Below are 13,256 nucleotides of genomic sequence, written 5' to 3'. Positions count from 1 at the left end.
ACCACTTTCATTAAGCAACGAAATTCCCCGTCTATCGGAATCACTGCTAAATCTAAGGCAGCAGATTTATTTACATCTAAATGTAAAAGCATGTTTTTGAATTTTGAAGAGAAGCTGGTTTTATATTCATTGCGGCAGCTTACGCGTGTGGGATGGTGGTCTTGAAGATGTCCAGCATGCAGTTACAGGTCTTGTCCCAGGTTTCAAGGGAGAATTTCTCTCCATTCAGGATGACCACATTCTCTAGACAGTTGGTGCCTGAACGGGCGAGCTGCTCATTATCTACAGAAGCACAGAAGAGGATGAAAAGGAGGAGGAGGAAGGGTTGGGCCGAGAGGAGGGAGAGACAAGGGAAGGATAAATTAAATAACACATAAGAGTAAAAAAAAAGGTAAGATGTATTGATGTATACGGTCTATAGTGATGTTTGCCCTTTGATCTAATCTAACAACCCAAAAAAACTTAAAAACATGTATTGATTATTTGTCATTTATTGACTCCACCTTCATCTTCTAACAAAGTGGTGAAGTATTGATGCAGCACATAAAAGCTCAGAGGCAATTTTTAAATTCTGTCACTGCGGGCAAGGCCGGTAACCGTCCTAATGCCTGTTATTATTTTGACCTCCATAACCTGCATCAATAGCAACATTACTTCCCCCTTTTTTGTGTCGCTGTCTAAAGACAAGAGGACATTCTGGACCCCAACACTGCACACAAACGCCACTCACAGATAAAGACAAATATGGCAGGAAACAGCAAGGGTTGCTGTGTGCTCACCTTGCTGCACACACCAGTAGAGCTGAGCCAGAATGTCATCCAGCAGGACGTCATTGAGGGACTCAAAGTATTGAGTGAAGACATCACAGATGGCATAAAGTGCGTGGTTGCAGGTGGTGGTCATCCACTCTGCTTTCTGGGGGCGCAACAAAACCTCAGTGAGAATTTCCTCCATTACCATGAGAACACAAACTACAACACAACACCGCAGCTTAGAGATCAGAGATTTTCATATCGGGAGCATTCAGCTGTAAAACACAGCCTTTGAAACAGCTGTGGAGGATGAAAGACTTAGTCGTGTACCTCAGTCTGTTGCTCAGGCAGCTTCATGTTGTCAAAGATCCTGAAGACAATTCTGAACAGATCTTGCCACCAGTGTTTCTCAAAGGTGTGCCCGTAGGTCTTCATCACTTCAAACATCACAGTCAGCCCTCTGGGAAAGGCACACACACAGATTTGTCATTTTATGCATTACAGTGTTTTTTTTTTTTTTTTTTTTTAATCTAGATAGCTTTGATTTGCAACCATTGGATGTGCAGCAGCATGTCTTTGTCGCCGTCTTTACACTCACTTGCAATCTAAAGCAATATGTGTTAACTTAAAATGTACAGTTTTAAGCCTTTAATGACGCCCACCATCCGAAATAGCAAGCTAAAGGTGAATCCCGCCTACCTGGTCCTGACATCCAGCTTACACCTGTTGATGATGCAGGAGAGCTCGAAGAGAATGGGGAACCACCCCCGCACCCACACGCGGTCCTCAGGCGCTACATTCATGTCATCACTGGTGTAGTCTTTGAAGGCCTGCCAAAGAAATACGAGCTGCGTTTACCATTTCTCCCTCCTAAACACATTTGTGTGCATACTGTACGCGGCCCTGATCTGCACTATTACTCTCTCTCTCTCTCTTTATGAAAAAAATGATTATAGCACTATGCAAAAGCTGTACCAGTAAACATTTGCACACGGCACATTTTGATGCACACTGGATGATGTCAATAGACAAATTCATCCTGTACTGAACCGCTTATGATCACAGCGTGCTTATATTCTGCCAATCTTTAGATGTTAGTAAGAGGTACATTTATAACGTGTTGCTCAGATACATTAGGTTTATTAAAAGCTACGATGTCTGCTAAATGATCTGCACATGGCACCTTCACAGAAAGGAATAAACTGTTCAGTATAAAGCAGGGCCTGACATTGACCTGTGGCCTCTCTGAGACGTATTTGGCGCAGTGTCGGATGAGGCGGATGGCTTCCATGCTGGTGTCCGGGAAGGAGGCATTACAGGCAAACTCTGACAGACACTTGACAGCGTCCTGGAAGGAGTCGATGGTGGCTGCAAAGTGCTTTTCAAATACATTCGCTGGGAGATGGATAGAGAGAGATTAAGGCAGAATAATAGAGGTAGATAAAGATAGATGGAGGGGAAAGAGAGAGTGAGAGCGAGAGAGAAAAAGAAAATCTGATGACCACAAGATGAATGTAACCAGTTAACAAAACAAATTAGGAAGGTTGTCATTGTAGGCATTACATCTTTCTCAGGTGTCTGTGTGTGTGCTGGACTCACTGACGATATGGCCGGTGGTCTGGAAGGCCAGCTCTACAATGCTCTCGTCATGGTCAGAAGCAGCCAGGTGGAAGACAGAGAAGATGTTCTTCCAGCCAGAGCGAATGTTTGCCGCCTGGGAGTTAACCATCTGGGCTATACAGCGCACCACCATGTCTCTGATGGTGGGAGACCTGGACAGGAAATAGCGGGTAAGAAGAGTAGAGGAAGAAGGGATTGGAAGAAGAACCGGGAGGAAAAGAGTTGAGGAAGAGGAGTAGATAGAAGGGGAGCAGCAGATGAAGAAGCATAAGAAAGAGACCAAGAAAGAGTCAAGGGGAGGGGGAAGGGGGGACGCATAAGTGTCAATCAATTAAAAAGAAGGAAATTAATCTCTTCATTAATGTCAATTATCTTTAAAAGCTCTTGATATCCCATTTTCAGGCAGCATCACTAATCCAGCACTGGCTAGTCTTAGCACCACATACATCGACTGTAGCCATAGTGAAGAGCATTCCCAATTGCTCAGTAGTTATTAGGGGTGTGACGAGATCTCGTTGTACGAGATCTCGTCACACCTCGAGATTAAATCTCGAGATTAAAACGTGACGAGATTTCTCGTCGAGGTGAAAAGTTGTCTCGTGAGGCGATGTGATGTCAGCGTGATGGAGCGTGGAATTACTATTGAAGATCCCCCTGCCACACAGAACAAAATGTCGTACTACTAACTACTGCACCCGCGTAGTTAGTAGAGAGCTGTGGTGGTGCTGTAAGTGTCTTTGCATAGTGCTCGTGTTAGCCGCGGTATACGGCATTTTTTTCTTACAATGTTTACATATTGTGTTCGTCTTGTCTGTCACTCTTTCGCCGTTTATTATTTCCGCAGGAAAACCAAAATGTTGCCACACAAATGATTTAAAAGTGGCAGGGGGATCTTCAATAGTAATTCCACGCTCCATCACGCTGACATCACATCGCCTCACGAGACAACTTTTCACACTCGACGAGAAATCTCGTCTCGTTCTCGTGAACCCAATCTCGTGATGTGTCTCGTCTCGTGGAGTAAGCGTCTCGTCACACCCCTAGTAGTTATGAATGAGAGAAGAGCTCTGCCGCTGCTTACAATGCACACGCACACCGACACAGAGAAGGGCAGCGTAAGTGAGTCTAATGGACACACTGCGCTGCAGGGTTTACATGGCTGCCTGCCATTTCCTCTCTGTTGAAGCACTCAGCCTGTTCAATCTGTGGGTGGATTTATACTTACACTGCTACTCTATCACATGAATGAAAAGTGCGCTGCAGTAAAACAGCTTGCCTTTTGCATGCAGGCAATTACAACAGCAAAATCAAACTCACTTATAACTGATAGCTGTTCAAAATCTATTCAAGACTGATTCGGACCAAGCATGGAATAAAAAGGCTTTTCACATGAATTCACTGAAAGGGTAATTAAAACGGATTGAAATGGGTCAAGCAAAATGTTTGCTTGCTGCTTTTTCTCTGAGTGAACAGTAAGCTTACTCACTGCTACAAGAAAGAGAGAGAGAGAGAGAGACCGAGGAAGAAAGAGACAGAAAGAAAGAGAATATCAGACGAAGCAGAGAGCTGCTACAGAGGTTGAGGGGAGGAGGGGAGTGCGAGTCTGCAGCCATGTGAGGAACAGCCCAGAAATAGGAAATACTCAAAGCCACAGCACAGGCCTTGTGTTTGCACCTCCCAGGCACTACAGATTTACATGGGAGGAGCAACATAAGCACTCACTCCACATCTACACTGGCTGACTGAAAAAGAAACCCTGCAGTATAATAAAGGACCCATCCCACTCTGGACACTGCCTGTTCTCTCCCAGAGCAATAACATGCAAAACAAAATCGGCTGAAAAACGGCTTCTTTCCAAGAGCTGTAGCCACTGTTTACTTAACTTTGTTCTATTTATTCAATTTTTTTATGCACACTGCTGAAAGAGCTGCTGAACAGATTTTCATTGTACTCTAAGCACAATGACAATAAAAGATCTACCTACCTACCTACCTACCTACCTACCTACACATGTACTACTTTACCTGTTCTTTTTCATGATGTGCTCAAACGGCCTCAGAAAGTCTTTCTGGAATCTGAAGTTTGCCAGCTCCCCCTTCTCCAAAAATTTCATGGACAATTGCCTGAGAGAGTCCACTGCGAAAATTGCCACATCTTCATTGGTATTACAGCCAACCTGCACAGAGACAAAACATATTTCAGTAACATCACGCTGTTTTATTTTTTACATTTCATATTTTAAACTATTTTCTTAAATGTAACCAATCAAGTGCAGCTTTCCAATGGTTCCTTCAACGTCTTAAAGACTTAAAAGACTTGCAACGGATTAACAAACATTTACTCTTGATGCACAGAAGAAACAGTTCATCCTCCAGCAAGTAAAAAAAATAATCTTAAAATCTACTTTCCAACATGATAAATGACTATTTTACGGATTTGATTTAAAAAAATACTAAACCCAGTTTGCAGCTACTCATTGAGAGATGTGTCCTTGAACAACAAACTAGCAGAAAGCTATTCTGGCAACACTTTGTGTTTATCAGTAACTGAAATCAGCCTTGTGTAAAACAGTAGGTGGGAGAGAAAGTAAACAGTTCTCTATAGTTTAACCTCATGATTTTGGGCCATGTCGATTTTCGATTTTCCAGTTTCTTTCTATACAACAGAACTATACTGTATCTATCCATGTCTAAAAAATGTGCTTCCGTTTCACGATTTCCATCCCTGGCATAACCAATCCTCACCCACCTTGTTGAAGTGGTCTCCGATAACCTCCCAGATCCTGGACCACTGCAGCCTGATGCGACCCATGTTGTAGTAGGAGATCTCAACTATTTTTTGCAAGCTGAACATGCGTGGGTGTGTGGGCGAGGCCAGCTCATCCATGGACACAGCACACAGCCAGCGCACAAAATCAACTGAGGAATAGATAGAAGATGTTGGCAATGAGCAAAGCAAGGGTGCTTTGTACGGGCAAAGTGACTCACGGCGATCAAAAATAGTTTGAATGTACCTGTCCTTGGAGCAATAGGAATAGCAGTATATAAAGTAGCTAGATCAGCTAGACTCACCTATTGCGTTACCATCCAGTCTGGTAGAACCGGTGAATATCCTAAAGTAGAAAAATACATGACAATTATTATTTAAAAGCCACATTGCATGGACAGATTTGCATTTCTGCCAACACCGTAAGAGGATGATGTCTGACGCACAAAAAGATGTTTGCTCAAAACATAGAATTATATGAAAAATACGAGTTTTCTGGATTTTCTTTTCAGTTCAGGGTGACTACAGTACCTGTCCACAGCCACCACCACACTCTGAGAGCTGGTCTCTCCGATGGACTCCTGAATGCTGGCGATCTGCTTACGGTCCACTGTCCCTCCAACTACAGAGCAAAGCACAGATGATTATATCTAAAAACAAATATCATGTTTTAGCTTGTCGTTTTGACGATTTATTAAAAGTATAGCTCCACTGAAAAACACAGGAATAGTCTGGGACATTGGACTTGCTTTGCAATATGTATTTATCAGTTGGTGCTGACCTAGACCCAGGTACTCATCGTTGCTCTGCTCCTTCGTAGTTGTAATGAATCCATCTTTGCTGCGCACCGTCCCTGAGATGTAGCGTGCCTTAACCCCTGTACCGATCAGCTGAGCCAGCTCCAGCTGACTGATGCACTTCATGATCTGAGAAGAGACAAGACCGGGCATATTTAGAGAAACAAATGCATAGAGAAAGTAAGAAAAAGTGACACTGGGAAAAGTGGGAAAGAAAGGAAGAAGGGGGGACCAGGAGATTTGTGTATTGGGAGGAAAGAGGGAGATGTCAGAAAGATCCAATAACAAAGTCCAACTGGCTGCCCAACAAACCGCTATTACTGCCTAATGGTTCAATAAATGCATTAACATTATGATTTTAAGTCAAACCATTCATTTTTGTTGGGTCAGCTTCTATTTTATATGTGGTTTAAAACCTGTACTGCTTGAGCAACAAGGTAAAACAGAATAAACTGTACTTACTAAAATGTTACTCTATTTTGTTTTTAATACAATGTTTAGAATTTTTTTAATGTAATAACCTTGTTTCATGTTGTGCATAGCAACAACTCTAAACTGTTCTAAACAACATTTGGAATTGAGGCCTATTGTGGCTCATTGCTTCAATCAGGAAAGGAGAAAGAAAGGAAAGGTGAGGTGAGATGCTAGAGATTATGTAGAACAGCATACCTCGTGCCAGGAGTTGCCCAGGTAGTTGCCATCGGTGTGGGCCACAGTGATGAGGGTCTTGATGGTGTCAATGTTCTTCTGCTTCATTTCTGAGATGCCAGAGCTGGCTGTCAGCAGGGTGAACCTCGCCAGGGCCTGCACATACGCATCCCTCTCCAACTGAGACAAAAAAAAAAAGAAAAGGTAGTGTGTCAAAATACTGCAAGGTACAGTATAAGATACAGTAAGACACTAATCCTCCAGTGAAGACTGCAGTACCTGTATGCAGAAGATGCATGCTATCCTGATGGCAAAACGGATGCCTTCCAGACACAGTGAGGCCACCTCGGTGTCATCGCAGTCCTGTAGACCCACGCTGAAAGCTGCCAGGAACGGTGTCCATGCAAGCTGCGGAACAACAGAGGGACGACGTGTATCATTTCTGTGTGAAACTGCGTATGTCGCACATAGATGTGTGTGCGTGTGTCTCGGTCTGCTACCTTGAACATGGGCCTGACGTGCTCCAGATGTGTGGCGCTGGTGAAGGGAGCCTGCACGTGGCTGACGGCCTCCATCAGAGCTTTGGCCGTCTTGGCCATCTGCTCCATCTCCACGTTGTACAGCAGACGCCTCTGCTTCTCGCTAGCCACACCTGAGTGGGAATCAACCACAGCGACATGAACACACAGAGTACTCACAGTCTCATACAAACCCAACAAACTCTGCAAGGACAACACTGCAGCTTTTATCTAACAAGCTCTGCAAAGTGTGTAAAAGGAGGCTGAACTATCGAGAGATAAAAAGTTCAAATAGGCATCTTTAGCCTATTCAAATTTTAAGCGGCTGATTTAAGTGTTTTTCACAGAACAATTGATGGTAAATATGAACAACGTACTGTCTGTTAGGGTTAATATTATTATTAATATTTGTATTGTTTCAGAAAGAGTTCCAGCACTGCATATAACACTGCACACGGAATGAGTTTTTGTGATTTCTTTGCTCTTGTCTTATCTCAAAACCATTACAGCAACAAAGACATCAGGTAATCGGCTCTTGATAATAACTGGAATCTTAGTCTTAGTATTTATTATCCCCTTTGAGACATCCCATAGCAGCGAGACTCACTGTGCTTGTTGGATTTCATGGTGATCTCTTTCGTCTCCTTCATGGCAATCTTTTTCCCCGCAATCTCGTCGTAGATGGCTGAGAGATATTCCTCAGGTAGGTCTTTGCTGTCGTTGATGCCGCGGTTCATCTTGATGTATTGCTCTTTTGTCATTTTATTCTTCACCTTTGCGGACGAAAACAAGTATATGGGTCAAAAGCTGCACATGCAGTCTCGGTGATTTAGGTTGCAACGATATCGGAGGGAATGACTGCTGTCAAAAGACATTCCCAAAGGCTGCCGCCTCCCTGAGGTGGAGTGCTTACCTGTGGACTGTGAAGGTCTGTTGTCAACATAATGATCGAGTAGGCAAGGACGTATGCTGTGTCAGCACTGGCAAAGAGGGTTTGCCTGGAAAAATGAAGGTAAGAAGAGGGGAAGGAAAGACACAATGCATTTTAATAGCATATCTTGTATGTGGGTCATGTTAAATCAAATTCAGCTACTTCCATAGGGAGGATTTTCCAGCCAGAGATGTAAACTCACCCCTGATTGCATTCAAGATATCTCGCTGCAAATTTCTCCATGAGCCGGTCAATCTTCTGGGCCTCTCCGGGGAGCCGAAAGCCCTCCAGGAACATCCTTAGTGCAGAAACAAAGTCTTTGCCCTGGAAGTCCATTTGATCCACGTAGGCGTACATCACCTCTTTATTGAAACGGTCATTATCCCCGAGGAATTCTCCCACTTGAGTCTAGGAGAGCAAAAGTTAGGGCAGTCTTATTTTAACATACTGCAAAGTAAAATACAAATTAGAACCAGACAGACAATCCTGCCAAAAGAACAGAAAGGCTGTGCTGTTACACCCCCGTGTTTTGAATTTGGATTGAACAGAGTGAGAGATCAACACTCTCACTAGAATTGCATTAAGTTGCTCTTCACATAACATTTCTCATGTCATAAGAGGGAAAGAAGACAAAGAAAATGTACTCCAACACTGTAAAAGAGCAACTTATTTGTCGGCCTTTCACCACTTACACTTTCTAATAAGAAGCACTGACCTAACAGCAGGTCTATCCAGTCAGTGTGGATTAGATAAATACATGATAGACTTTCATGGTTATCCACTCTGTTTAACGCTGCTGTTGTGCCACTGCATCCAAGGGCCCTTGTTTCTAACCAAATGTTATGAACACTCTTTAATGCTTATTACCGCTGTGCACAGACACACTCGAGGCTGTCCAATCAAAGCGAGTGGGCTCCTCATTAGAGTTACAATGTCCGCTGCTGGTGGATAGGGATTAGATTATTGTGTGGCTTCGGTGTGGTTTGGCTGGCTGATGCACAAGGGAGAAAGTGCAGAGTTTGTTGAGTTAAACTGGCTATTTGACAAGCATTTTATTTCTGTCTAGCTGTCTATTGTCCAAGACTTTTCCTTGATTTGCCTGTTCCAGACATATTTCTCAAATCTGAGACAAAGGCCTCAAGTTGGCTAAAAGGCTGAGTGCAGTTGAGTGCAGTTTACATTATTTGTATATTTTTTTTTAAGATTATTTTTTGGGCATTTTAGGCCTTTATTTGTATAGGACAGCTGAAGACATGAAAGGGGGGGGTGGGGGAGGGGGGGGAAATGACATGCAGCAAAGGACCGCAGGTCATAGTCCAACCCACGGCCACTGTGTGGGCGCGTGCTCTGCCAGGTGAGCTACACAGGCGCCTTACAACATTATTTGTGTGTTCAAATGTGTGTGTTATGTTTAAAATCAGGTTTATCACAACAAAAACCACAACGTCCTCCGTTTGCTTGTACAATCACATTTTCTGTAATTCTTTCTAAGAACCTGTTTTTTCCATCATCTGTGCTGTTTTTACACCTTCTGTTTGAAACATACAACAGTTTTTGGGGTAGAATGCATAACATGTGCACCTCAAAAACCGGTGACTTCTCATGTTTTTGATGAATATTGTGATCATTTGACTCAAGTGGAATAATCTTGTAATCAGCACATCTCGTCTGAGATCAGTTTGTGCGCCCTAATGTCTATGATTTTGAAGTTCTCGTAGTCTGTGCTTGGCTTTAGCTGAGAAACAGGGTGACTTATTACCGAATCAAGCCTCTCTTCTTGGTGCAAGAACTGAGCAAGATCCTCTGGGGTTGTACCCAGCATGCCTTGCTCTTGAAGGTACTGGATTCCTCTCTTTGGTTTCTTGTTGAACCTGTGTAGAATCCAAACACAGAGAACATACTGTAGTCGATGCAGCATCACAGTAAAGATAAAATGCAATACGGAAGTGTACGTAGTGGATCTTACAGGTCAATGCCTTGCTCGATGATCTCCTTTTGCTGTTTGAGGACCTCAAACTGCTCAGGGTTGTCAGTACCGGACATCTGGGTGCTGTAGCTGCCGATGCCAGACGAGGCTGTGGAGTCCAGAGAGTTAATGCTCCCATAGCGGTTTATAGTCTCCGGGGCCTTGGTCTCTGTGCTCTCCTGTTCTGATGGTTTCTCTTGGCCTGAAGAGGAAAACACACAACATAAGACATATAGACAAATGGAAATAAACCAAGTATTTATATTGTTACTGTTAGAAGCAACACCCTGAAACCATCACAAAGGCAAGAGTTTTTAATTGATTAATTTAATTAACTCTTTTGCTGGCACAAAGCCAGCCTGGAGTCTTAAAAAATGAGCTAACTTAATGCTTCCACTGTGGGAGAGAGACTTCAGTAATTACAAGGGGAAAACTGCAACACAGAGAACAAAACGACCTAAACCCATCTTAATGATTGTTGTTGGCAGGGAGGGTATGCAAACTGGTGTTACTCACATGCACACAAGACCACAGCCTAACAAACTCAGAAAACACACACTTACTCACGCTGAGCAGGTGCAAGGCATGGTATGTGGGGAGGATATTAAAAAAGGTGGGTTATCTAAAAAGCTCCAGGCAGTCAAAGAGGAAGCAGCAAGAATTTAGAGGCCAAGAGAGGTGTTTTTTTAAGCCAGCCGAGACGGGTGCAGGGGATCGGCTGCTGCTGCTGGAGCGGGTTAACCCTGTAACCCTATGCCAGGGCCAGGTGTCCGATTACCCATCGGAAACTCTTTAAAACATTCAGGACAGTGTCACAGTGTCATGTGAGCTGGCAGTGTGCTCCCCATTCTTAGGCTTACATCATAGAGAAAAAGACTGAGGAATACAGAGGGAGGAGGGAAAATGAACTGAAAGTTTAAGATGTGTACTGGTTATGTGTTCATTACATATTCATGCGATTAACAAGAAGGATTTTTACCCATCGAGTTCAGAAAAAAAGTGTTTCTACCGTTACTCTAATGATTCCATACATGGTTGTGGTTAAAATCTATGGGACTTAAGTGGGTAACGGAAAACCCTACCAACAACACAGGTTATTGAAGGCTGGACTAGTACAAAATCATCTAAAGCTACAGACACAACAGCCTGAAAACAACAGCAACACATTCTAGCAAAAACTCTGTACTGTTCTACCATTACCTGCTCTTGCTTTGAAGATGTACAAAAAGGGGGGAAAAAAATGACACAAGGTACAATTGAAAAAATACAATTGTGCTGGAATGCATTACACATTTCAAAAATATTATTGCACTTCGACTGTATGTGGTAGGAAATAGTCCTTCGTCTGAAATCCCTAACAGCCAGCAGGGCGAATTTAACATACAAAGTTTAAATTCTGATCCGTGAGCTACTGTTAGAATACTAATGACTTGTACCAAGTTTAACTGCCTCTGCTGCTTAGTCTTGACAGCTTGGCCCGAAGCTGACATGTGGATAGTTCCAGGGGCTTGTGGGATATTATTTCCAGTCCTTTGACAAAGTTGCACTTGCTCCTTAGTTTTTCTTTGGAAAACAACAGAAATCCTCCGGTGTGTAGAAGACCCAGGGGCCAGTCTCATACACAGGATTTGCTCTGTATGTTGTAGACGGGCGTTTCACAGCGGCTCGGCTGCAGGTATTGCTCTATTTTAGACCAAGCTTTATTACTTACGCCAGTTAACCTTGATGATAAACTGTTGCCAATAAAACGAGCTGATCAGAGGAAAAGTTTAGTTATAGCCTTGGAAGTCTCTGACATACGCCTTCCCTAACCCTTCTCCACAGACCACTGAGGAAAAACAACAATCAATATAATAATATGGAATACAGAGATTTCCAATTGGAGTTTAATTCATCCTTCCAAACTAGTAATGGGATAATTATGTGTTTAATTTCTCTTTCACTGACCTAGACTAAAATACAAACATGATTTATGCCACATTTGTGTCTTAATACTAGATATTTAGTGTGTAGAATCAAACAGAAAGGGAATATTCTTATTGATTAATAAATTATATTCATGTTCAGCCTGTCTTACCAAGGCTGGTCTGGGAGTTGGGGTTGACGTATTGGTCTTTACTCCATTCTACCATACATTTCAGGATGGACACTAGACATTCAAGGCCTTTCTTTCTCAGGGTCAGCTCCTAAAAATGGATACAAAAATAATTACAGTATTATAAATAACTGTAAAAACATAATAAATATTGAACCTTTATAGAACAAAAATACCAAACAAAGCTGAACAATTTTTTTTTTTTTTTTTTTAAAGAGAAGAAACATCACCTGTAGGGTTGTTGTGCCAAGCTCATGGCCTCCGCGACCCTGCGCAATTTTCGAGAGGTCATTGACCAACCGCTCAAATATGTTAGCAGCATTCAAGTCACAATCATAGTTCACGTAGATGTCCACCACACTCTGGGCATCTGAGAGAAACAGATGGAGTTTGTCAGTGAGAATCTGTGAAACAAACACAGGCTGTGTACACAGCTTTTTATGGAGTCTGAAGCAAGAATAAATAATTAAAAGGTTAATTATAGGCATTCAATTAATTGAAACCTTTAAAAAAATTATGATGCAATTAAACACATTTAGCTGACACCTATTTTGCAAAACTTCAGGTATTAGACAAAACAGTCAATAAAATGGATTAAAATTAAAACCTGCGCATATTCTAGTGAGGGTTTGTATGACCATCCACTTGTGGTCGTAGGAGCTTGTGGACGTCTCAAGAATGTACAGGAAAATCTCCTTGAAGAACACCTGTGGACAGAGTCAGGAGAGGGGGAAAAACATCAACTGCCTGCATAGCCAACACAACACACAGCAGTCTCCAGGAGCCCACATGAGTTTCTTTCAGTAGACACAGCAAATACAGCAGGTGGTCATCAACCTTGGGCCAACTCAAACACAACGATAAACTGTGGGCAGCAGAAAGGAGGTCATGGAGCAACTCTCAATTGCACCGAGGTGGGAGAATGTTACAGTACTCTGTAAGAAACCACATCTCCCATACATCATTTGTGTCAGCTGCCGGCTGCATTAGGAAATGGAGTCAGACTGTCAGTGTCAGAGTATGCTGTGTGTGGTGTTCTTCAACAACAGGGAAAGAAGACTGTGAAAAGAACCACAATGTCTATTTAATTTAATTATAGTAAAGCAGGTGAATACTCACCTATAACGTGTGTTGAAAAGAGTACACATAGGTAGAAACTGATG

At 42.7% G+C, this 13,256-nt stretch overlaps 1 protein-coding gene across 4 annotated transcripts in view; it reads right to left on the bottom strand.

Moving 5' to 3' along the window:
• The window catches only part of arfgef1 (ADP-ribosylation factor guanine nucleotide-exchange factor 1 (brefeldin A-inhibited)), a 56,707-nt gene that overhangs the window by 5,446 nt on the left and 38,005 nt on the right, over positions 1 to 13,256 (bottom strand). For all 4 annotated transcript variants that reach the window (XM_028569944.1, XM_028569945.1, XM_028569946.1 and 1 more), the window contains 22 exons: positions 12,701 to 12,800; positions 12,324 to 12,463; positions 12,076 to 12,184; positions 9,999 to 10,200; positions 9,792 to 9,903; positions 8,235 to 8,440; positions 8,015 to 8,099; positions 7,709 to 7,874; positions 7,084 to 7,235; positions 6,863 to 6,991; positions 6,605 to 6,763; positions 5,920 to 6,064; positions 5,670 to 5,760; positions 5,444 to 5,484; positions 5,121 to 5,290; positions 4,397 to 4,548; positions 2,352 to 2,524; positions 1,987 to 2,147; positions 1,452 to 1,582; positions 1,083 to 1,212; positions 780 to 915; positions 144 to 282 (listed from right to left, as the gene is read on the bottom strand). In XM_028569944.1, coding sequence (XP_028425745.1) covers positions 144 to 282; positions 780 to 915; positions 1,083 to 1,212; positions 1,452 to 1,582; positions 1,987 to 2,147; positions 2,352 to 2,524; positions 4,397 to 4,548; positions 5,121 to 5,290; positions 5,444 to 5,484; positions 5,670 to 5,760; positions 5,920 to 6,064; positions 6,605 to 6,763; positions 6,863 to 6,991; positions 7,084 to 7,235; positions 7,709 to 7,874; positions 8,015 to 8,099; positions 8,235 to 8,440; positions 9,792 to 9,903; positions 9,999 to 10,200; positions 12,076 to 12,184; positions 12,324 to 12,463; positions 12,701 to 12,800 — 3,029 coding nt within the window. The remainder of the gene's footprint in view (positions 1 to 143; positions 283 to 779; positions 916 to 1,082; positions 1,213 to 1,451; positions 1,583 to 1,986; positions 2,148 to 2,351; positions 2,525 to 4,396; positions 4,549 to 5,120; positions 5,291 to 5,443; positions 5,485 to 5,669; positions 5,761 to 5,919; positions 6,065 to 6,604; positions 6,764 to 6,862; positions 6,992 to 7,083; positions 7,236 to 7,708; positions 7,875 to 8,014; positions 8,100 to 8,234; positions 8,441 to 9,791; positions 9,904 to 9,998; positions 10,201 to 12,075; positions 12,185 to 12,323; positions 12,464 to 12,700; positions 12,801 to 13,256) is intronic.

This window comes from Perca flavescens, chromosome 22 (genome assembly GCF_004354835.1).
Source record: "Perca flavescens isolate YP-PL-M2 chromosome 22, PFLA_1.0, whole genome shotgun sequence".
NCBI classification, from domain to species: domain Eukaryota; kingdom Metazoa; phylum Chordata; class Actinopteri; order Perciformes; family Percidae; genus Perca; species Perca flavescens.
Note: the sequence above shows the minus strand (reverse complement) of the source record. Positions and strands in the feature narration are given on the sequence as shown.